General features: G+C 43.1%; 1 protein-coding gene across 2 annotated transcripts in view; it reads left to right on the forward strand.

Moving 5' to 3' along the window:
- The window catches only part of LOC106610289 (probable E3 ubiquitin-protein ligase HERC3), a 34,965-nt gene that overhangs the window by 3,369 nt on the left and 7,751 nt on the right, over positions 1-23,845 (forward strand). Inside the window, exons 3-22 of one of the 2 annotated variants that reach the window (XM_045716533.1) lie at positions 1,547-1,706; positions 2,416-2,492; positions 2,631-2,852; positions 3,100-3,191; positions 3,492-3,622; positions 3,859-4,010; positions 5,009-5,082; positions 6,167-6,291; positions 6,547-6,606; positions 8,025-8,136; positions 10,827-11,016; positions 12,774-12,937; positions 13,314-13,454; positions 13,916-13,939; positions 14,044-14,133; positions 14,554-14,724; positions 15,445-15,588; positions 17,580-17,746; positions 22,594-22,660; positions 22,904-22,986. In XM_045716533.1, the coding sequence (XP_045572489.1) occupies positions 1,547-1,706; positions 2,416-2,492; positions 2,631-2,852; positions 3,100-3,191; positions 3,492-3,622; positions 3,859-4,010; positions 5,009-5,082; positions 6,167-6,291; positions 6,547-6,606; positions 8,025-8,136; positions 10,827-11,016; positions 12,774-12,937; positions 13,314-13,454; positions 13,916-13,939; positions 14,044-14,133; positions 14,554-14,724; positions 15,445-15,588; positions 17,580-17,746; positions 22,594-22,660; positions 22,904-22,986 (2,446 nt within the window). The remainder of the gene's footprint in view (positions 1-1,546; positions 1,707-2,415; positions 2,493-2,630; positions 2,853-3,099; positions 3,192-3,491; positions 3,623-3,858; positions 4,011-5,008; positions 5,083-6,166; positions 6,292-6,546; positions 6,607-8,024; positions 8,137-10,826; positions 11,017-12,773; positions 12,938-13,313; positions 13,455-13,915; positions 13,940-14,043; positions 14,134-14,553; positions 14,725-15,444; positions 15,589-17,579; positions 17,747-22,593; positions 22,661-22,903; positions 22,987-23,845) is intronic. The other variant, XM_045716534.1, reaches the window with a different exon arrangement.

Here is a 23,845-nt window from a genome sequence, read left to right on the forward strand (position 1 = left end):
GGTATGAAGGCCAGATTGGGAATTTAGCCAGGACACCAGGGTTAACACCTCAACTCTTACGATGAGTGCCATGGGATCTTTAGTGACCATAGAGAGTCAGGAAACACGTTTAACATTCCATCCGAAAGATGGCACCCTACACAGGGCAATGTCCCCAGTCACTGCCCTGGGGCATTGGGATATTTTTGTGGGGGACCAGAGGAATGAGTGCCTCTTACTGGCCCTCCAACACCCCTTCCAGCAGCATCTGGTCTCCCATCCAGGACCAACCCTGCTTAGCTTCAGAGGCAAGCCAGCAGTGAGATGCAGGGTGGTATGCTGCTGGCATATAAGACTTTGAGACTAAATGCCCTATAATAGTATATTTCTGCCGCACAGGTAGTTTGTATGACGCTGCAGTACAATACTGTATGCTGTGAAGTATGTTTCTCCTTTCATCTTATGACTGGTTTCTACTGTGCTCTGCGTGCCCGCATTCCTATGAAGCTGCTGCTCACTGTTATATCGCATGCAAACCACCACCACCCAACCACTCTCTAGGCTACACGGTCGGCCACACAGATCTGTGTACTGGAACTGAGGCACGGCAGGAGGAGACTTGTTGGGATGCATTATTTAGTCATCACACATGTGTTCTTGACTTCCAATTCTCAGATGATATTTAACTGTAATTATAGGTGCTAAAGTGCTGAGTTAAAATGTATAATGTTAAGGTATATCATTTTTAAGACACAAATGAAGTAATTGAATTTGAAAGCAAAGCAGTCTGATGCTGAGGCCTAATGCTGAAACATATTGTTTTTCTAAATAATAAAGAAGTATTTTTCTCCAAGAGTGATTGAAAATATCAGATAAGAAATGACCGACAGTAACCCATGTTTATTTTGCTCTCAGTTCTTCCTAACATGCCTCCATGATAAGTGAAACTGAAATGTTGAGCTAGATAGTTAGAAAGCACTGGGACATTCCAGAAGATGGTTAGTCAGATAGTGTATCCACACTAAATACTCAAAGTGGGTTTGGTCTTTATGGCTTCCAGACAAAGGCCTAGCATACCCTTCTAGAATGCTCATACCAGCAGAACAGACAAGAGGATACATTGAGAAAAGACACTTCCTTTTCTCATCCACAGTATAGTCTAAGATGCACCCGTCCTAAAACTGGTACAGGTGTAAGATCTTAATTGGACCAGTTTCTCATAGCAGGAAAATAATCCTGCAGCAACCGGAAATGTGAATTATTGTGTGGGTTATAATTAATGGACATTTTTGTAGTGGTTGATACGTTTTTAGTTAGGGCAAATAAAGTCAGACATTGTAAAGTGGAAATGATAAACTTTAGAAGCCTTTTTAAACCTTGAATAGACTACAAGTTTGTGTTTCCTGCAATGTAGGACGTTTCCTGAAACAACCGGGTGATCAAATTAAGATTGTGGATCATTCATTCTAGACACTAGTCTTTCTAGAGAGCCTGGCTAAAGTCTGTCATACCCTCCCCTCCCTCCCCACTCCTCCCTCCCCCTTCGTCCCTCCTCCTTACCCTCTAGAACTGGTGGTGGCCCTGGACACCCAGAAGATAGGGGTGGTATCGTGCGGCCAGGCCCACTCCATGGCGCTGAATGAACAGGGCCAGGTGTTTGCCTGGGGGGCCGGTGGAGGGGGCCAGCTGGGTCTGGGGACCGCTGAGGAGACCGTCCCAATCCCCAGGTGACCTAGCATGCTAGAACATACATTATTGAAGCTTTGCTGAGGAATAGCCTACTGGAAGAGGTACATGAAAACCAATGGAATTGTGAGAACTGCATGTGATGGCTAAATGCTAGGAGCATAGACTTTTTAAAACCAGAGCCGCAACATAGCGAGACTTCCAGGAAGGCTTATGAAACAGACCAGGTTGGGTTTGAGGAGTCAATGAGAGAAGTGAGAAATTCTTGGTGGTTAATTTTCTCGAAATCTAAAGGCACAACTGAGATTTGAGCCAATGTCTTCAGTAGTTGAGCATGTTATTACTCCAACCTCGTGAAAGTGACAAACTGCCGTTTTAATTTTCGTCAAAAACAACTTTATATCGAAGGAGTGCCTTTGATTTGACGGCCTGCACAGTTCGGCGCTAGATGACCGTTCGACCCGATGACGTGTTTCTGCGCATGGGCTTAGCTAGCCAACGTCGCCATGACATCACCTACAGTGTGATCGGGGGTTTCTATTGGAGAAGCAGTTTCTGCCCATCTTCATACTGTACTGTCTTTGCTGGGAGGGTTACAAAGGCTACAACACGTACGGTGTTCTAGATGTTGATTATACAGGGATTGTAAAGCTAACTGTACATTGCATGTAGTTGGTTAAAATCTGCCCAATACTGCACAGTTGTTCAGGCATTGGCCTCACAACTCAATGCAGCTCCTGCATTTCTCAGGTTGATCAAGAAGCTGTGCGAGCATCGCATCTCTCAAATAATGTGTGGCAACAAGCACTGCATCGCCCTCTCTAAAGGTGAGAATGAAGCCAACAGCAACACCTCACACACTTCCACTGATACTGTAGCACTACACACCAAAGTTACTAGCTTAACAGCTAATGCTAGGTTAATGCCAGGCTAATGCTAGGCTAACCCCCTCTTTTCTCTCCCAGACGGTCAGCTGTTCACGTGGGGCCAGAACTCCAGCGGTCAGCTGGGTTTGGGGAAGGGTGAGCCCAGCACCTTGTCTCCCCAGCCCGTCAAGTCTCTGTCAGGTATCCCCCTGGCTCAGATCACCGCTGGGGGAGACCACAGCTTCGCCCTGTCCCTCTCTGGAGCCGTGTTCGGCTGGGGAAAGAACAGTGCCGGACAGCTGGGGCTAAATGACAAACAGGGTAGGCTAACTAACTAATACGTCGATGAGACACACGTAGAGAGAAGTAATGCACCCCAATAGACTGAGGAAGCCTGTTGGACTACAGACCCATAGCTATATGGGTCCAAATGCCCAATCGTTTCTCCGATATGTGATTAAATGAATGATGGCTTGTAAGCAGTTCATAAGCAGACCTTCATATAAAGCAATGTGATGTTCTGAAGGTAACACGGAATATGTGTGTGTGTGTTACTTCCTTTCTACAGACCGGTCTGTCCCTTGCCACATCAAGTTCCTCAGATCCCAAAAAGTGGTTTATATCAGCTGTGGAGACGAGCATACAGCTGCCCTCACCAAGGTGAGCAACACAACGGTCTTCCTGTGTATCTGTCATGTGTTTATAGTCACGTAATGAAGCTGTCATATAGTCTTCAGGTGATGGTGGTTTTTCAGAAAGCACAGTACTGAAAAAGGACCTGCTGTCTCGTAAAACCTTTAATCCCTGAACGTGTTCATGCCTTTGCAGAATTCTCATGTTTGTTTTGGAGGGTGAGGAATATGCATGTGGAGTTGTGTTGAGCTATGACAGACTGTCCTTCAGCATTCCTCCTCACATCCTTTATTGTAATTGAAGCCTCGCTCTGTGTTTGATTGACAGGATGGGGGTTTGTTTACGTTTGGGGACGGCTCTCGTGGTCAACTGGGTCATGACTCCACCAACAACGAGCCTCTACCCAGACAGGTGCAGGAGCTGATGGGCAGCGAGGTTTCCCAGATTGCCTGTGGCAGGTACTGCACAACCTAGCCTGGTCAGCATAGCATAGCATAGCATAGCAAAGCATAGCATAGCAAAGCATAGCATAGCATAGCATAGCAAAGCATAACTTAGTAAAGCATAGCCTAGCATAGCATAGCAGTACAATCGAAGTACAGGTTTACATCAGATAAGTTATGGTATGACTACTTGCCCTTCTCTGTCCTAGATTCCTCATACTCTCTCTCTATCTTCTCCGTCTCGGTTTCAGACACCACACCCTGGCGTTTGTGCCTTCCTCCGGTCTGGTGTATGCTTTCGGTTGTAACACCAATGGTCAGCTGGGCACCGGGACACGAGGTGACATCAAAAGCCCACTTCCTGTCAAAAGCAGCCTCACAGGAAGTCCTCGTCATATGTCAGGTAACTGGATGACTCACGACACCTGTGGCTCTCAAGTCAGTTATTGAGAAGCCAGCCATGAGATATGATCCTAAACTTTAGATACTATGTCTATTGAACCCATGGAGACGTCTTATGTACAATTGTTCATACTGAAAGTGACTATAATTGGATTTTAAAGAGAACGCATACTAGGACGTTGAAAGGAACAGCACACGAGTGCAAGGACTCGTTCAGATACATCTACAGCTTGTTCAGTGATTCATATAATGTACTGTATATAAAACTATGACTGGAGGGAGAAAGGTCACTAGATCACTATAATACGCTTATTAACCACGCGTATTGAAAAGTATATGAATGGGATAAATTCAATGTTCAAAGAATGAAATAGTATCAAAATATCCCCATGTGGTAAAATGTTTGACATTATTTCAGCAACACGGATGTTTCTAGAGTGACCTGTATTAGGTTGTGAGTGAGTTAGAGGTCTATGAAACAGGATTCTCAGTGTTTAACACACTGATTGGTGGTCTTTGAGGAGGATTGCTTAGTTTGTATTGCTTTCCTGCCATCTAGTGGACTAAATCAACATGTATGGAGCTTCTCGGTGTAGGGCAGCGTTTCCCAAACTGGGGAACCCAGGGGGTGCACATTTAGTTTTTTGCCCTAGCGCTACACAGCTGGTTCAAATAATCAACTCGTCATCAAGCTTTGATTATTTGAATCAGCTGTGTACTACAGCAAAAACCAAAACATGCACCTTTTTGGAGTTTGGAAAATGCTTGTGTAGGGTGAAGATGCCCCTAGACACTGATCTTAGGTTAGCATTTTTCCCCACTAATAGTTAAGATTAGAATTGGGGGGGAAGGTAAGCTGATCCTAGATCTGTCCCAAAGGGAAACTTCACTCAGGAGCTATTTTCTATAAGCATAAACTGTTCCCTTAAGTCACCACAATGCTGTTGAGCTAGCCAATTTAAACCAACAGTCAGTAACTCTTTCCTTTCCTCTTTCTAGGGCCAGATCATTATGCCATTACAAAAATCAACTGTGGAGGGGACCATAACTTCCTATTGTACTCAGATGACAAGGTAAAGGACCTCACATAATCGTTTCTCAGCTTTTGGTCATTAACTGATGTAATAGTACAGGGACCGTATTCATAAAGCATCTCAGAATTGGAGTGATCTGGGATCAGTTTAGCCTTTTAGATCATAAAAATAAGATCACATGCACAGGGGGGGCCCTGATCCTAGATCAGCTCTCTTACTCTGAGACGCTTTATGAGTACAGGCCCAGACATTGAATTGAAAGACATTAGATTTTCTCTTTCAGGGATGGGAAGAATATGCTTTAGACCAGGGTTCTCCACCCTGTTCCTGGAGAGCTACCCTCCTTTAGGTTGTTTATCCAACCCCAGTTGTAACTAACCTGGTTCAGCTTGTCAACCATTTCATTAATAGAATCATGTGTGCTAGATTAGGGTTTTAGTAAAAACCTACAGGACGGTAGCTCTTCAGGAACAGGGTTAGAGAGCTCTGCTATAGACCTAGTAGTGAGGAAGGATGCTAATGTGTTTTCATTAAGTGAGTCAGTTCTAGTTTTCTGCCATTAGGTGGAGCTGTTGCTCCAGTTATTGACCAGCTGGAATGTCTGGACGGTCTCTGCTCTACGGTCTCTGCTCTGGACAGAGAGATCTAAGACCAAGGCTGTGTCCCAATTATTTGTCCTACCTCCCAGAATGTGCACCTGTTAAGTTCCCTTCACTGGTTCGAAAGAAAAGACTGGTATAATAAATATGGTGGAAACTCCCTCTAGCCGATGCCTCCACCAATCCAATGCTTTTAGATTTGTGGGAAGTAATGAATGAGATATTACTGTGATGTAGTAAGCCAAGTAGGCTACATCTGTCTACAACGGATATCCTCCTGTTGATTGCCAGGAATGTGACTTGATAACACCAACACACAGATAGATACTCTCCCTACAATGTACTTGGACCTCTGAGTATTTTATCTGCAAGAAGGAAAGGGAATGAACCCAAAACACACGTCTCTGGATAGCCTTGTAATGTCTACAGTGGAAGCGCTATCGAGAATAACGTTGCTAAATGTAGCCGACTAGCTGACGTGCTACGTTACCTTGACTCCCCCCTGACCCCCTTCTCTCCTCTAGAGTTCCACCGCTCCTGAAGACTTCCGTGTCACTAACATCAGCAGAAGCATCTCTTTGATAAATGATGCCAGTTTGAATACGTGGAGGATGAAACTCCTAGACAACACAGATTCCACTATCACCAAGTAAGTCAGTGATATGACTTATTTGGGGAATCGATTCGATTTATCTTGGAAATATGTTTTTGTGAACAATTGTTTATCGTTTCCTATGCAGAGAATGACATTTCTTTTAGCAGGACGATGATCCTGTGGTGCCCCTTTTTGGCTTCAGCAGCTGGAAGCTCTATACCACTCTGAAGACTGGTATACGTTTTGATCTTGTTTCAATTGATTGATATAATGTCCTGCATTTATGTCTTGGTCTCCCTCTGCTTTTAGTGACGTCATTCTCCTGCTGTCTTCCGCCGCCTGTTGGAACGCCAGCTTCCTGGATGAGAGGTGAGCGTTGATCGACAGCCTATCCAGTTCTTTCACCTGTTTGGAAGGAGAACAGGAAAGGAAGCCATGAGTATTGCGTCACACCCGGTATCTCTCTCTTATGTCTTGTGGGAAAAGGCAGAGCGTTCACAGAGGACAAAATCATGTCCTTGTCCGACCAACACTCATTCCCATCATGTGCCTACATTTCAAAACTGCTGACCTTAGGGGAAGAGACTCCAGGGGAAATACTCCTATCTAGACACACTGTACAGACACACTGAGATTCCATTAGAGATCCGTGCGGAGATAAAGCGCAGATGGAGTGTATGAGGGAGGGGTGGCCATTTTGTGCTGATTCTCCGCCAGATGCCCATCACTTCATGGGAACGACCCCTAGTTCAGAGCCCATCAGCGTAATGGTGTCCTCTAGACTAGAGAAGACCAATAAGCACCTTACTGTATGTCCTGCCCTCTCTGCTAAAGCAGCCTGTCCTAAAACCTACTGGATTTAACAGTTATATAAAACACTGGCAGGTTAAGCCGTTAGCTCAACCGAGAGGGAGAGAGACTATGTATTGCTGGTAGTATGTTATGTTCCCAGTCTCACATCTGTTATTGTTTGTGGAGGTCACTCATTTGTGACCGTGCAGCCCAAGAATGGCTGCATGGTGTTCCTAAAACTAATTTGCTCAATTTGGACCCTTAGAGTATGAAACACACACACAGCATGCCACAAAGCTGCCTGATTCCTGTGGGTACAGAAGCACTGTTCCCTAGCTAGCATAACGCCTCTCTACTTGTTAGTGCTTATCGTTCCGGTCGGAGTTTCTGTTTACCAAACAGTCACACAAAGCCAAAGCTGGTTTATTATGGCTTAATTATTATTTCTTTATCAATATCTGGAGGTTGTCTGTAAATAGTCGCTGTCCTTCATGTGTTTTGTGTTTTCTGGGCTTTGTGGTGTTTCTCTCTCACACACACACATCACCCCTGGCAGAGTTCACAAGATAAAGCAGTGAATGTGGTTTGGAATGGGCTTAAATACCTGGGAGGCTCTGACTAGACTTAATATGTGGTCCCTGTTCATCCCTGGGGGGGGTTCTGTTTAGGTCTTACAGCTACTATACCCTGCAGTGGGCTCACACAACATGCCCAGTTAGAATATAAACTAGAGACTATCTAACCCAGAGGAACGTGTTGTGTGTTCTATTCATCAATGGTTCTACACAAAGACATGGATTTAGTCCAGCCATTTATTTATATCTCTGCTGATGAGTTTTAAAAGGGATGTTCTTGTATTTTGAGCAGAACTTCCTTTTTAAGCAACACAGTTAAAACTGATAAAGTCTGGGTAGTTTATCATGGGTTTTTCTGTTAGGTCATTTTTTGGTGGGTTTGGTCTTAAAGGCTCTTTTGTTCTTTGTTTGTTCCCCCAGTGATGACAGCCATTTTAAGACCAACCCTAAAGTCCCTGGCATCGATCTCAACTCAGTCCGCCTGCTGTTTGAGACACTCAGTAAACCGCCCTTCGCCAGACTACTGGAGCAGGTAACAACTCTTGTGTACTATGTCTTATCCCAATACCTGAAAACGGGACCCTCCCTATGCTCAAAAACCTGGGTATGCATAGTCAAAGTGGCCTCCTCCTTCCATCATCTGCACTGATATGAAAACACAGTGAAAGCAATATGAACGATGACCACTGGGTTTCAGGTCTTTGGTTCTTTCACATAGGAGCAGGTGAAGGAAAGGAGATAAGGAGAAGACACTTTAGACACTAAAGATGCACTATGTAGAAATTGCTCAGCCATTTCCTGGTTTCTAAAATTCAGATAGTTTGCCTGATTTCAGTTTACGTGACAAAACAAGCAAGTATAGTGTAGGTAATCACTGTACCATCTAAACCGCTGTGAAATATATTTTCCATAACCACAAATATCGGTATTTTCAGCTTTTTGAAGCGTGTGTACAAAACCAAAAGTAAAAGAGGCAAAAACTCAACTTAAAAACGGGAAGCATATAAATAGTGCACATAGATCTACCGCTTCTTAACTTGCTTACAATGACAGATCTATAACTCACATTTATATGTACATTTGGTTGGGTCGCCCAAAAAGTTACATATTGTAGCTTTAAAGATGGAATCTGCAATAGGGGGAAGCAGCGCCACTGGCCACCCCACCACCGTCGTTTTTTTTGTTGAGCTGAGGACTGTCGTGCAGCATGGTAAAAAAATAAAAATGAGAAAAAGAAGTACATGTGCTCTTCTATCGTGCTTGCAGTGTTGTCTTGATGGGAAAAAACTGTGTTTGCAGTAACTCCTTTGTTGTAATATAGCAAACGGACGTGGCTGTTTCACCATTAAATATTCTAGATTTAATTGAGATGTACCACGGGTTTTGATTGTTAAGCTACTTGGTTCTATCCATCTACTCATAAATGTGTTATGGTTGAGGCCGGTAGATTTGAACTGAGCGAATAATGGCATTTACAAATCCCCTTTACAGGGTCATTGTCATGGCAACCCTATCATACAGAGTCATGGTTTATGTTTTGACTCAAATGCAATATTTGAATCGAAGGACACAAAGCCATGTCTGTCTGTCAACATACTGACTCAATTCTCTAGCCACTTTAATAATAAAAAATGTGATGCAATAAACGTATCACTTTAAACAATGCCACTTTATGTAATGTTTACATACCCTACATTACTCATCTCATATGTATATACTGTACTCTATACCATCTACTGCATCTTGCCTATGCCGTTAGGCCATCGCTCATCCATATATTTGTATGTGCATATTCTTATTCATTCCTTTACACTTGTGTGTATAAGGTAGATGTTGTGAAATTGTTAGATCACTTGTTAGATATTACTGCACGGTCGGAACTAGAAGCACAAGCATTTCGCTACACTCGCATTAACATCTGCTAACCATGTGTATGTGACCGGGGCGGCATTGTAGCCTAGTGATTAGAGCGTTGGACTAGTGACCCAAAGGTTGCAAGATCGAATCCCCGAGCTGACAAGGTACAAAATCTGTTGTTCTGCCCCTGAACAAGGCAGTTAACCCACTGTTCCTAGACTGTCATTGAAAATAAGAATTTCTTCTTAACTGACTTGCCTAGTTAAATAAAGGTAAAATATATATCTTTTTATTTGATTTGTCTGGTTTTGGAACACCCTTTGACCCGTACACTCTTAGAAAAAAGGGTTCCAAAAGGGTTTTTCGGCTGTAGGATAACCCTTTTTGGTTCCAGGTAGAACCCTTTTTGGTTCCAGGTAGAACCATCTGTAAAAAGAGTTCTACATGGAACCCAAAAGGGTTATACCAGGAACCAAAAAGGGTTCTTCAAAGGGTTATCCTATGGGGACAGCTGAAGAATCCTTTAAGGTTCTAGATGGCACCTTTTAGAAGAATGAAAAAAGAGTGTACAGCGTCTGTTAGACCTAGCCAGCAGCACTTTGGACTGAGCTATGTAGTGGAGTAAAATAGGGGTGTTCAGGGTACACCGCCCCCTACGCTTTGTTTTGATGGCCATAGAGTATCATAGGCAACGGCATTGAATTCCCATGCCACATATGAACTATGTCCCCCGTTGACTTCTGAAATGGTACAGCACACATTACACATCATCTCAGTAAGATCAACACATACTCTGCTGGGTTTTGATGGTTTCACGCAGAATGCCTACTGGACTGAGGTCATGAGGTTCAGAGCTAGCTAGCCCACTAAAAATATGTTAGGGATTTTGGGGCTTCTCAACCTATCTTGATTTATTGCGTTCTATAAAGATCAGGCAGCGTTAGCAACCAGCCAGTCACAGGAGGCCTCTCCCAAAACATTTTCCTGTGATGTTTTTGTCCTTTTGCCGAGTCCATCTAATCCTTTCGATTTTGTAAAAAGCTATCCTTGTTCCGACATTTTTTTTTCAAATATATTGTAGCGTTTTGGTACAGTATTGCAAAGTTGAAAATACATTTCTTAATGTCCCAATTCTTCACCAACGGTCAGTTATAGTTTAAATTAAAAAAACTTCAGGTACTCTACTTAACTCCTATCATGATATACTCATTTAGTTAGATCTCCATTAGCAAATGAAAATAACAAGCATTGTGATGTACAGTTAACCGGTTGTACGGACAGCTCTTAGGGGATATTTTGATGGATGATTTTAAAGTGATGTATCCATCTCTCTCTCCCTCTATCCATGTGTCTCTGTCCTGCCAGGCCACTAAGAGTTTTGAGAGCCTGCTGATCCCCCAGCTGCCCTGCTCTCCCCCTGACGTTGAGGCCATGAGGATCTACCTGATCCTGTCGGAGTGTCCCGCCCTGCACGACTCCAAGAACTACATCACCCTCACCATCCCCCTAGCCATGGCCATACTCCGCCTGGATGCCAACCCCAGCAAAGTGCTTGGTAGGGGGGGAACATAGTTGCACTTCAAGCACACACACATGCACTTCAAGCACACACACATGCACAGTCACATGTTAATGTACTATGTACATTGCATGCACACAGACACCCATACGTGCGCACGCACACACACACACATGGACAGGGCTGTAGTGGAGCAGGTCGAGAGCTTCAAGTTCCTCTGTGTCCACATCACTAAGGATCTATCATGGTCCAAACACACCAACACAGTCGTGAAGAGGGCACGACAACACCTCTTCCCCCTCAGGAGGCTGAAAAGATTTGGCATGGGCCCTCAGATTCTTAACGTTTTTAGAGCTGCACCATTGAGAGCATCTTGATTGGCTGCATCACCACTTGCTATGGCAACTGCTTGGCATCCAGCCGCAAGGCTCTACAGAGGGTAGTGCGTACGGCCCAGTACATCACTGGGGCCGAGCTCCCTGCCATTCAGGACCTCTATACCAGGTGGTGTCAGAGGAAGGCCCCAAAATTGTCAGACTCCATCCACCCAAGTCATAGCATGTTCTCTCTGCTACCACACGGCAAGTGGTACCGATGCACCAATTCTGGAACCAACAGGACCCTGAACAGCTTCTATCCCAAAGCCGTCAGACCGTTAAATAGTTAAATAGTAATCAATAGCTACCTGGACTATCTGCATTGACCCTCCTTTGCACAAGCTTTTTTGATTCATCACATACGCTGCTGTTACTGTTTATTATCTATCCTGTGGCCTAGTCACTTTATCCCTACCTATATGTACATATCTACCTCAATTACCTCGTATCCCTGCACATCGACTCGGTACTGGTACTCCGTGTATATAGCCAAGTTATCCTTACTGATTGTATATTTACTCCTTGTGTTGTTATCTTTCTATTATTTATTTTTTTCTCTCTGCGTGTTGGGAAAGGCCATAAGTAAGCATTTCACTGTTAGTCCACACCTGTTTATGAAGCATTTGACAATTACACTTGATTTGATTTGACACAAACATGCACATACACGGGCGCACAGACAAATACCCTCATGCACACAAATGTGCTGAACAGTGTTTGATACTGTATAAACTGTACACCTCAGTCTACCACAAATACTCTTTCTCCGTACTGCACAGTCAGTCCCAGGAAAATGGCAGTTATTCAACCGTCATAATGGTATACACTTCATGTGTACAGTGCATCACATGGCACTTCTGCCATACTTCTAAATATACAATGTCACTGCAGGTTCCCTTTAAAAGATGCTGGAATGTGATGTGTTGTCTTGTTTTCTGTATCCCATAGATAACTGGTGGCGTGTTATATTCTGGATCCCCGTAGATAACTGGTGGCGTGTTATATTCTGGATCCCCGTAGATAACTGGTGGCGTGTTATATTCTGGATCCCCGTAGATAACTGGTGGCGTGTTATATTCTGGATCCCCGTAGATAACTGGTGGCGTGTTATATTCTGGATCCCCGTAGATAACTGGTGGCGTGTTATATTCTGGATCCCCGTAGATAACTGGTGGCGTGTTATATTCTGGATCCCCGTAGATAACTGGTGGCGTGTTATATTCTGGATCCCCGTAGATAACTGGTGGCGTGTTATATTCTGGATCCCCGTAGATAACTGGTGGCGTGTTATATTCTGGCTCCCCGTAGATAACTGGTGGCGTGTTATATTCTGGATCCCCGTAGATAACTGGTGGCGTGTTATATTCTGGATCCCCGTAGATAACTGGTGGCGTGTTATATTCTGCATCCCCGCAGATAACTGGTGGTGCTTGGTGGACGGCGGTGTGTTCTCCAGGCTGGTGGACATGTATAAGAGCATCGTGGTGTTCCTGTTAACCGGAGGAAAGGCCCTGCTCGTCCCTGTCTTCCTAGAAAACTACACCAGTGCCACGCTAATGCTTCTAGAGAAACTTCATAAGGTAACGTTTCCTGCTAATGCTCATGGGGAAATTTCATTAGGTCATTCTTTACATAAAAGTTTCTCTAGATACTTCACAAGTTAAAGTTTTATACTAAAGCTGGTGGAGAAACTTCAAGAGGTGTTATGATTCCCGGCCTAAAGCATAGGACTACTGTGTGAATAGGATCATTTTTTTAAAGGTTAGGAACACATGAGGTGTCCATTTTTTTTAAAGGTTAGGAATGCAAGAAGTGTCCATTTTTTACAGAATTGTGGGAAAATATCAAGAATATGCATGATATCCTTTTATATATAAATGTATCAAACCGCAAGAGACTTCCTGGTATAAAATAAAGGTAAACAATCATAATGATGGGTGTGTGTGTTCTGAGCAGGGCTGTTGTGCTGCTGTGTGTGTCCAGGTTAACCTGAAGGCCGGGCATGTGGAGTACAACCGCTTCTATATCCCTGACATCACCACCCTGGTGGACATCCAGGAAGACTACCTCAAGTGGTTTCTGAGTAAAGCAGAGATTGTGAGTACTGGAGCTCTTTACGTCTCTCTCTCACCGTCTCTCTCTCTCTCTCTCTCTCTCTTCTTGTGATGATGTCGTCCTGTGGAATTTTGTGTGTGTGAGTGAGTGAGAGAGTGTCCAATGATCTAATTCTCATCCTAATCCAATGGGATGCTACTCTCACAGACGAGCCTATACCTCTTCCCTCTCTCTCTCACTCCCTCTTTCTCCCTGCATAGTAGAATCTGTCGAACTGTGTAGGCCCTTTCTAGGACGAGCACAGAGACGTTGTTGTCCCCACCCCCATATTTTCACCTTTGTGCTTATAGCTCTGGCCAATGTCTCAGTAAACTGGTATAGCTAGACAGCCATGCCCCTGCCACCAGCTGTCAATCTGAATACACTGTTATGATCCTCTACAATATAGTTTTCATGGGTAAATTGGACAAAACTGAGTTGATGATTATAATTTTGTTTTTCAGAAAATGAGAACACCAGCAGTACAGGTATACAGGCTGTTTTCTAATCAAATGAGCGTAAATGCCACGTTATCTAAATGCTAAGAAAGACATCTCTTCAAACGATAACGTTTCTATTTTCTTCCATTCAGAGCTCAGTGACTTTATGTGCCTACCCGTTCATACTGAACGCCCAAGCCAAGACCACCATGCTGCAAACTGACGCTGAGCTACAGATGCAGGTAACAGCCAGGATTGGAAAATATATATGTACATTTTTACAGATGCTCTTGTCCAGAGTGACTTATAGTAGTGAGTGCATACATTTTCATCAGTAATGGTCTCTCGTGGGAATCGAACCCACAACCCTGGCATTGCAAGTGCCATGCTCTACCAACTGAGCCACACGGGACCATTTATATAAAAGTTTCCCACTGTTAACTCAAGTTTGAAACTGATTTATGTTGACATTTGCCATGATAAAATAACTCGTTTTTACAGACAATGTAAGAATGAATCATGTCCCTTGGAGACCATTTAATTGCACTTGTTTTTTTTAAACACTATGTAAAAAAATAAAAAATAATTTCCATCTCTCCTACACTGGAGAGTGGGGTGGGACATATTTTTGATCGTTTCCCCTGTCTGTGACCTTTTCCAAGATGGCGGTGAGCGGAGCCAACATGCATAATGTTTTCATGCTGCTGACGCTGGAACCCCTCCTTGCGCGGAACCCCTTCCTGGTGCTCCACGTACGCAGGGACCACTTAGTGAGCGACGCCCTGAGAGAGCTCACCATCTACTCTGACGTCGACCTCAAGAAGCCCCTCAAGGTCAGAGTTCAGCACCTCTCAGGGTCACAAAGGTCATGTAGTGTGTCGTAAATAGACATGGAGAGATCTTTTTTAGGAGAGATCTTTGTAATCAAAGAGAAATAAGATAACACCACCAATCATCAATTGTTTGTCAACGGCTGCACATATCACTGTTGTTAGTGCCACTTGAATTACAGGAACTGAGGCCATATCACTGTTGTTAGTGCCACTTGAATTACAGGAACTAAGGCCATATCACTGTTGTTAGTGCCACTTGAATTACAGGAACTAAGGCCATATCACTGTTGTTAGTGCCACTTGAATTACAGGAACTAAGGCCATATCACTGTTGTTAGTGCCACTTGAATTACAGGAACTAAGGCCATATCACTGTTGTTAGTGCCACTTGAATTACAGGAACTAAGGCCATATCACTGTTGTTAGTGCCACTTGAATTACAGGAACTAAGGCCACATCACTGTTGTTAGTGCCACTTGAATTACAGGAACTAAGGCCATATCACTGTTGTTAGTGCCACTTGAATTACAGGAACTAATGCCATATCACTGTTAGTGCCACTTGAATTACAGGAACTAAGGTCATATCACTGTTAGTGCCACTTGAATTACAGGAACTAAGGTCATATCACTTGAAAATGAGAAAGTGATTGACAGAGTATTTGGGCTCAGTTAGTGCCACATTAATTACAGGAACTAAGGCCCTCTCTTCCCCCTCTAGGTGATATTTGATGGGGAGGAGGCGGTGGATGCAGGAGGGGTAACCAAGGAGTTCTTCCTACTGCTGTTGAAGGAGCTGATGGACCCTGTGTACGGCATGTTCACCCAGTACACCCAGTCCAACCTGCTCTGGTTCTCTGATAAAGTGAGTCATGTACCACTCAGTGGAGGATGGCTCATAATAATGGCTGGAACGGAGCGAATGGAATGGTATCAAACACATGGAAACCATGTGTTTAATGTATTTGATACCATTCCACTTATTCCTCACCAGCCATTACCACGAACCCGTCCTCCCAATTAAGGTGCCACCAACCTCCTGTGTGACCGCTTCTACTGCACAACACTGTACCGCTAACATATGACAAAACATGTATTTTTACTGTTCTAATTACATTAGTAAACAGTTTATAATAGCAATAAGGCACCTCCGCGTTGCGTCGTGCCTAAGAACAGCCCTTAGCCGTGGTATATTGGCAATATACCACAATCCCCCGAGGTGCCTTATTGCTTAAATATAGTGCTGATGTTACTCATAATACTGTGTAAAAAAAATAAAATGCCAAATAAATTAAACACTGTACTTGAAAAGGGATGTAGTATTAAATATTTCTTGTAAGTGCGTTGGAGTATAGTACATGATTCAAGAGAAGTGTATTAAATGCCTTCACTGACCTTAGCAACGGTTGCTAGAGGAATAAAATAAAAAAGGGAAGTGTTGCAAGCGAACAGTGTAGTAGTCTATTGAATAACTGTTTTTTTTTGTGTGTTTTTTATTTTTTATGTCTCCAGGTAAGAACACATTCTCTTTTACAGTAATGACAATAAAACATGTCTAACCGTTAATGGGGTACTGTGACATCTTAGAATTGGCTCTGTAGAAAACCAATGTTAGTCTGTCTGATTGCATCCTAATTGGCACCCTATTCCCTATATAGTGCTCTATGCCATTTGGGACACAGGCCATATCTATTGTATGAAGCAACACCAAGGTCATATTAGTTGTCAAATCCCTTCTACTCGTGTTCTGGAAGCCAGCCAACCACCTCAACATGTCAGAAGGGTCCATTTCATTATCTTCTAAATCTAAACAACATTATGCGTTTTCAAAGCCGAACAAGGTCACAAACAACGTTTCAAAAATATTTCCAAATGCTCTGAATAGACACGGTTGGTCTTGGTTACCTGCGTGTTTAGCTGTTTACCGGTGTCTCATAACGTCTTTTGTCTGTATTTCAATGACCTTTGTTAACCCCCGACCCAGGCTTGGCTGTGTGGCCTGGCCATTGTGCTGTAAGTTGGATACCTTCTATTGTGTGAAGGGACATGCCACTAGGCCAGAAAGGTCATATTTGTTGTTGTGGTTTGTTGAGGGTAGAAATAATTATTGTATTGAAATATGAACCGCTTATGTAATGAGAGCTGTCCTATCGGAGTGAGTTGGCGTAGGTCAGCGTTTTCCAGGAAAAGGGACACCCCATGCGAGGCAAGGCGACATCGGGAACGTTCACTCAATAGCAACCTGGGTCGTGGGAAAATGAATGAATGTCTATGAACCCTTTGACACTCGCAATTGACAGAGAGTAGTGATTTGAAGGAGGAACTCAAACGGGGCTGTAACAATAAAATGAAGTGGAATAGGCTCAGAATAGGTTTGTAGGGTTCATCAACAATATTTTGTTAGAAAGGCATAATAGGTAATTATTCATATGTAGCTTGTAGTTTCAATCAGAAACACAAATGCGTAATGAATGAACAACAATTCTGAGTAGCCCAGTAATACATTTCCCAGATGGTGAACATTATAGAATGAAGTGGTTGAATAAAAACAAATGAAATCTTTGGATGTAAAAACAGACCTTTGGTGGTATGCCAGCCTACATTTCCATCATAAACAAGGTGTACATCTCAATAGTTTCATGTCCTTTTCGTTTTTTTCTCTCTTAATAATGATAAGCAGTTATACAACACTTTCAGTAGGCTTCAATCTTGTTGCTTTCACCTCTCCTGTATTTTCTGATCAGCGAGGAACGAGCAACAAGAAGAGGACGGCTCTTAAGACTATTGCTATGCACCCAACAAAGCATTGCCTCTCTATCTAACTTCCTTGTTGTGTCTCTCCCTGTTTGTGCCCAGTGTTTTGTGGAGCACAACTGGTTCAATCTGATAGGGATCATCTGTGGGCTGGCCATCTATAACAGCACCGTGGTGGACCTCCACTTCCCCCTGGTCCTTTACAAGAAGCTACTGGGCGTAGCACCCACTCTGGAGGACCTCAAGGAGCTGTCTCCAACAGAGGGCAGGTAATGTGAATTCATAGCCCAGCCACGAGGCCTCTAGGCTGGGATGGACTTGCATGCTAACTCCCCCTAGCCACATCTTGTTAAAAGTTCTACATGGAAAGTGAGTGATCTTCATTCATTAAAAACGACTTAGTGTTGAACACAATCTTTTTACTGCCATTAGGGATATTGATTGTCCATGCTGTTTGTATAAATGTGTTTTCCTCTTAGGTGCGGAGAGATTTCATTCTGGGTTTATTTTTTAAATTCCCCCTTCCCTCCTTATTTGAAAACGTTGTGTAAACTCAACATTTCTTCAGAAGGCAATACTTGAGTGTTGGGCTTAGGGTTGGGCAGCATCCAGATCTTCATACCGTTCCTGTACCATACTAGGGTATATGGTATTACCGGCAGTGCACACTGTTTCTTTCCAAATGCACAAAACAAATTTAGGCAGCAGGGATCTTGATCCAGGAGGAGATTGTTTGTCTCTGCTGTAACTGCTGTGTCAGCGATTACAGCTGGGAGTCTTTCTGGGTAAGTCTAAGAGCTTTGCACACTTGGATTGCACAATAGTTGCACATTATTCTTTAAAAAATTCTTCAAACTCTGTCAAGTTGGTTGTTGACCATTGCTAGACAGCCATTTTCAAGTCTTGACATAGACTTTCAAACCGATTTATGAGTAAAAACTGTGACTAGGCCACTCAGGAACATTCAATATCATCTTGGTAAGCAACTCTGGTGTATATTTGGTCTTGTTTTTTTAGGTTATTGTCCTGCTGAAAGGTGAATTAGTCTCCCAGTGTCTGTTGGAAATCAGACTGAACCAGGTTTTCTTCTAGGATTTTGCCTGTACTTAGCTTTATTCCGTTTCTTTTTATCCTAAAGTCTCTATTCCTTGCCGATGACAAGCATACCCATAACATGGTGCAGCCACCACCATGCTTGAAAATGTGGTACTCAGTGATGTGTTGTGTTAGATTTGCCACTAGCATAACGCTTTGTATACAAGACATAAGGTTAATTTCTTTGACACATTTTTTGCAGTATTACTTTAGTGCCTTTTTGCAAACAGGATGCATGTATTTTGCACTGGCTTCCTTCTTTTCACTCTGTCATTTAGGTTAGTATTGTGGAATAACTACAATGTTGTTGATCCATCCTCAGTTTTCTCCTATAACAGCCATTAAACTCTGTTTTATAGTCACCATTAGCCTCATGGCGAAATCCCTGTGCCGTCTCTTTCCTCTCCTGCTGAGTTAGGAAGGACGCCTGTATCTTTGTTGTGACTGGGTGTATTAATACACCATCCAACGTGTAATTATTAATAACTTCACCATGCTCAAACGTCTTCTTTTATTTTTTTTACCAATCTGGAAAACCTCTCTGGTGTTTGTGGTTGAATCTGTGTTTGAAATTCACTCCTCGACTGAGCGACCTTACAAACAATTGTATGTGTGAGGTACAGTGATGAGGTAGTCATTCAAAAATCACATTAAACACTATTATTGCACACGGAGTGAGTCCATGCAACTTATTATGTGACTTGTCAAGCACATTTAGGCTTGCCATAACAAATGGGTTGGATACTTATTGACTAAGATATTTCAGAAGATATTTTTTATTAATTTGTAAACGTTTCCAAAAAATTCCACTTTGACATTATTGAATATTGTGTGTAGGGCAGTGACACAAAATCTCAATATAATCAATGTTATATTCCGGCTGTAACACAAAAAAATGTGGAAAGAGTCAATGGGTGTGAATACGTTCTGAAGGCACTGTACCGTCCGTAACCCAGCGGTTAGCGGTTGGCCTAGGGTCTAATGGTCTGCAGAGGGTCTAATTGTCTGCAGATGGTCCGGAGGTTAGTGCTGATGCTTTTTATCCTTAGATTACCACTCTGAGGGCTACAATTAGGGCAGTGCATCGGCCCTTGAGCGTGTCACAGTAAAAGACAGCCTTCTTTAAGGAGTTGGCTCCCTTGGGAGTGTTGGGCCACAAAACAACCCAGACGATGAATAGTGTCTTGTTGTTTTGTCATGGGTTGTGTTGTTTTCTTGGCTTGACCTTTGGGTACGCTTAAGACCGAGGCAGTAGAGAGTCGACACAGCTGTGGGTTTTGAACTAAGTGGTGGTGAAGAAATGAAGAAGGAAGAGAAATGAATGACAGTTGGTTAGTCATTTGGTGTGTTTCTTTACTATAGTATTTCTGTGTACTCCTAGTACTCTGAGTTGAAATAAGATTTTTAAATGTATTTAACTAGGCAAGTCAGTTAAGAACAAATTCTTATTTACAATGACGGCCTACCCCGGCCAAACCCGGGCCAATTGTGCACCGCCCTATGGGACTCCCAATCACGGCCGGTTGTGATACAGCCTGGATTCGAAACAGGGTGTTTGTATTGACGCCTCTAGGACTGAGATGTAGTGCCTTAGACCGCTGCGCCACTCGGGAGCCCAAAGATAACTGGATATCAAATACAGTTGAAGTCGGAGGTTTACATTCACTTAGGTTGGAGTCTTTAAAACTTGTTTTTCAACAACTCCACATATTTCTTGTTAACAAACTATAGTTTTGGCAAGTCGGTTAGGACAGCTACTTTGTGCGTGACACAAGTAATTTTTCCAACAATTGTTTACAGACAGATTATTTCAATTCACTGTATCACAATTCCAGTGGGTCAGAAGTTTACATACACTAAGTTGACTGTGCCTTTAAACAGCTTGGAAAATTCCATGATGTCATGGCTTTAGAAGCTTCTGATAGGCTAATTGACATCATTTGAGTCAATTGGAGGTGTACGTGTGGATGTATTTCAAGGCCTACCTTCAAACTCAGTGCTGACATTTTGGGAAAATGTAAAGAAATCAGCCAAGACCTCAGAAAAAACATTGTAGATCTCCACAAGTCTGGTTCATCCTTGGGAGCAATTTCCAATTTCCAAACGCCTGAAGGTACCACGTTCATCTGTACAAACAAGAGTACACAAGTATAAACACCATGAGACCACGCAGCCGTCATACCGCTCAGGAAGGAGACGCGTTTTGTCTCCTAGAGATGAACGTACTTTGGTGCGAAAAGTGCAAATCAATCCCAAAACTACAGCAAAGGACCTTGTGAAGATGCTGGATGAAACGGGTACAAAAGTATCTATATCCACACTAAAACGAGTCCTATATCGACATAATCTGAAAGGCCTCTCAGCAAGGAAGAAGCCACTGCTCCAAAACCGCCATAAAAATGCCAGACTACGGTTTGCAACTGCACATGGGGACAAAGATCGTACTTTTTGGAGAAATGTCCTCTGGTCTGATGAAACAAAAATAGAACTGTTTTGCCATAATGACCATCGATATGTTTGGAGAAAAAAAAGGGGGAGGCTTGCAAGCCGAAGAACACCATACCAACCGTGAAGGACAACAAAGTCAAGGTATTGGAGTGGCCATCACAAAGCCCTGACCTCAATCCTATAGAAAATCTGTGGGCAGAACTAAAAAAATGTGTGCGAGCAAGGAGGCCTACAAACCTGAGTCAGTTACACCAGCTCTGTCAGGAGGAATGGGCCAAAATTCTCCCAACTTATTGTGGGAAGCTTGTGGAATGCTACACAAAACGTTTGACCCAAGTTAAACAATTTCAAGGCAATGCTACCAAATACTAATTGATTGTATGTAAACTCCTGAGCCACTGGGAATGTGATGAAAGAAATAAAAGCTGAAATAAATCATTCTCTCTACTATTATTCTGACATGTCACATTCTTAAAATAAAGTGCTGATCCTAACTGACCTAAAACAGGGAATTTTTACTAGGATTAAATGTCAGGAATTGTGAAAAGCTGAGTTTAAATATATTTGGCTAAGGTGTATGTAAACATCCGACTTCAACTGTACCTACTTCACAGACTACTGTAGTTGAGTACTTTGTGCAGAAAAACTCACCTCCACAACCCATAAGAACACCAATCCAATACACAGCCCATACAAAGCAAGGCAGCATACTCCCATCCTCCCTCCAACTTCAACAGAATGTGAGACATCCCACTTGGCTGCCCTTTGGGTCTGGAGAGAACGAGGAGTTTATTTTCCGCTTGGCACCCTATCCCTGGCTCTGTTACTCCATGCATACTTCCTGTGTTGTGGTAGGGTTGGCTAGCATTTCCCTAGCAAGCATAGCTTAGCGTAGTCCCCCTCCCACACTCTCCATCACTCACGGTCTGTTATTGTCTCCCAGCGTTAACATAGCATAGCCCCAATTCTCCATCAGTGTCTATTATTGGCTACTAGCATTAGCGTAGCACCCATTCTCAATCACTGTCTATTATTAGCTGTTAGAATTAGCATAGCCGGCATTCTCCGTTACTGTCTATTATTAGCTGCTAGCGTTAGCGCTCAAACAGGCTAGCACTACAGGAAGCCTTGTTGTTCCCTCTTCTGTTCTATCCCAGATAATCCAGGTGCTTTGGGGACAGAACACAGCTGGCCACCAGGGTAAGCGCTAAAATGTGACGTTAGCAATGTCACTAAATGCTACTGAGGGCAGAGGCCGTAAAATGGAGAGTGTGTTATCCCCAGCTAGGTTAGGGAGAAAGTCTTTAGCGATGGCTGAGGCTGCCAGGGAGGGATGCCGTCCGTGTCAGTGATGAAAAGTGTGCTAGATGAGTCTTTACCTCAAGACGCAGCTATGTGGGAGGAATTTTGATGATGGCATTGGGCTTCTATTTTTCTGTCTTGCGTTCCCTGTCTCTCTCCCTCTCTTGCATTCTCTCTCTCTAGCCCTCCTCTCTTTGTTTTCTCACCATAGTGAGACAGAACATTCTCTACGGTCATGTGTTAGTGAATACGTCTCTCTTTCTCTCTCTAGGAGTTTACAACAGCTCCTGGACCATGAGGAAGATGACGTTGAGGAGACATTTTGTCTAAACTTTGCTGTAAGTCCTCACAGGGCCCCCCTGTTGTGAATTGTACCAACTCTTGGAGATGTCTGAACCCCACACAAAACATAAACCCACTCCCTCCTGGAACGCTACGTCATCACCCATTTAAAAGATGACTGTACAGAAAGATGTTCACAACATTCAGATGCCAAATCAGATGCTGCAGTAGAAATGGATGATATTTAGTTGCCTGACTGGGTGATATCTAACCCCCCTCCCCCACTGTGTCCATCCCAGATCACCAGAGAGTACTATGGTCTGACGGAGGTGAAGGAGCTTATCCCTGGAGGAGACCGCATCACTGTGGACAAGAACAACAGGTGGGGCCCCTTATATATACCCAACTATAACTATATCACATTATAACAACAACACTGACTTTAAAACAGCACTGCAACCGTAAGCTTCTTCCTCTCTTTTACATCACGGTCCCCAGATCATGTTTTATTTCACATTTTAAGAACAAATTCTTATTTACAATGACGACTTGTCAAACACATCAATAAACAACATGTCAATAAACAATAATTACACTATTATATCTACAAGTATGTGGTCACCTGCTCGTCTAACATCTCTTTCCAATAGCATGGGCATTAATATGGAGTTGGTCCCCCCTTTTCTGCTATAACAGCCTCCACTCTTCTGGGAAGGCTTTCCACTAGATGTTGGAACATTGCTGCGGGGACTTGCTTCCATTCAGCCACAAGAGCATTCGTGAGGTCGGCACTGATTTTGGGCAATTAGGCCTGGCTCGCAGTCGGCGTCCCAATTCGAGGGGGTTGAGGTCAGGGTGAACTGCTTAGAAGGCCAAAAGTATTGGGACAAGTTCACTAATGTGAATTAAAGTAGCTAACAGTTAAGTATTTGGCCCCATATTCCTAGCACTATATCAAGCTTGCGACTATAATAACCTGTTGGATGCATTTGCAGTTTGTTTTGGTTGTATATCAGATTGTTGTGCCCAATAGAAATTAATGGTAAATAATATATTGTGTCATTGCAGTCAGTTTTATTGTAAATACGAATAGAATATGTTTCTCTACATGAATGTGGATGCTAACATGATTACGGATAATCCTGAATGAATTGTGAATAATGAGTGAAAAAGGTAGACGCACAAATATCAAGATATGCTAACCTCTCACCATTACAATAACAGGGGAGGTTAGCATTTTT

Source organism: Salmo salar, chromosome ssa04, assembly GCF_905237065.1.
Source record: "Salmo salar chromosome ssa04, Ssal_v3.1, whole genome shotgun sequence".
Lineage (NCBI taxonomy): Eukaryota > Metazoa > Chordata > Actinopteri > Salmoniformes > Salmonidae > Salmo > Salmo salar.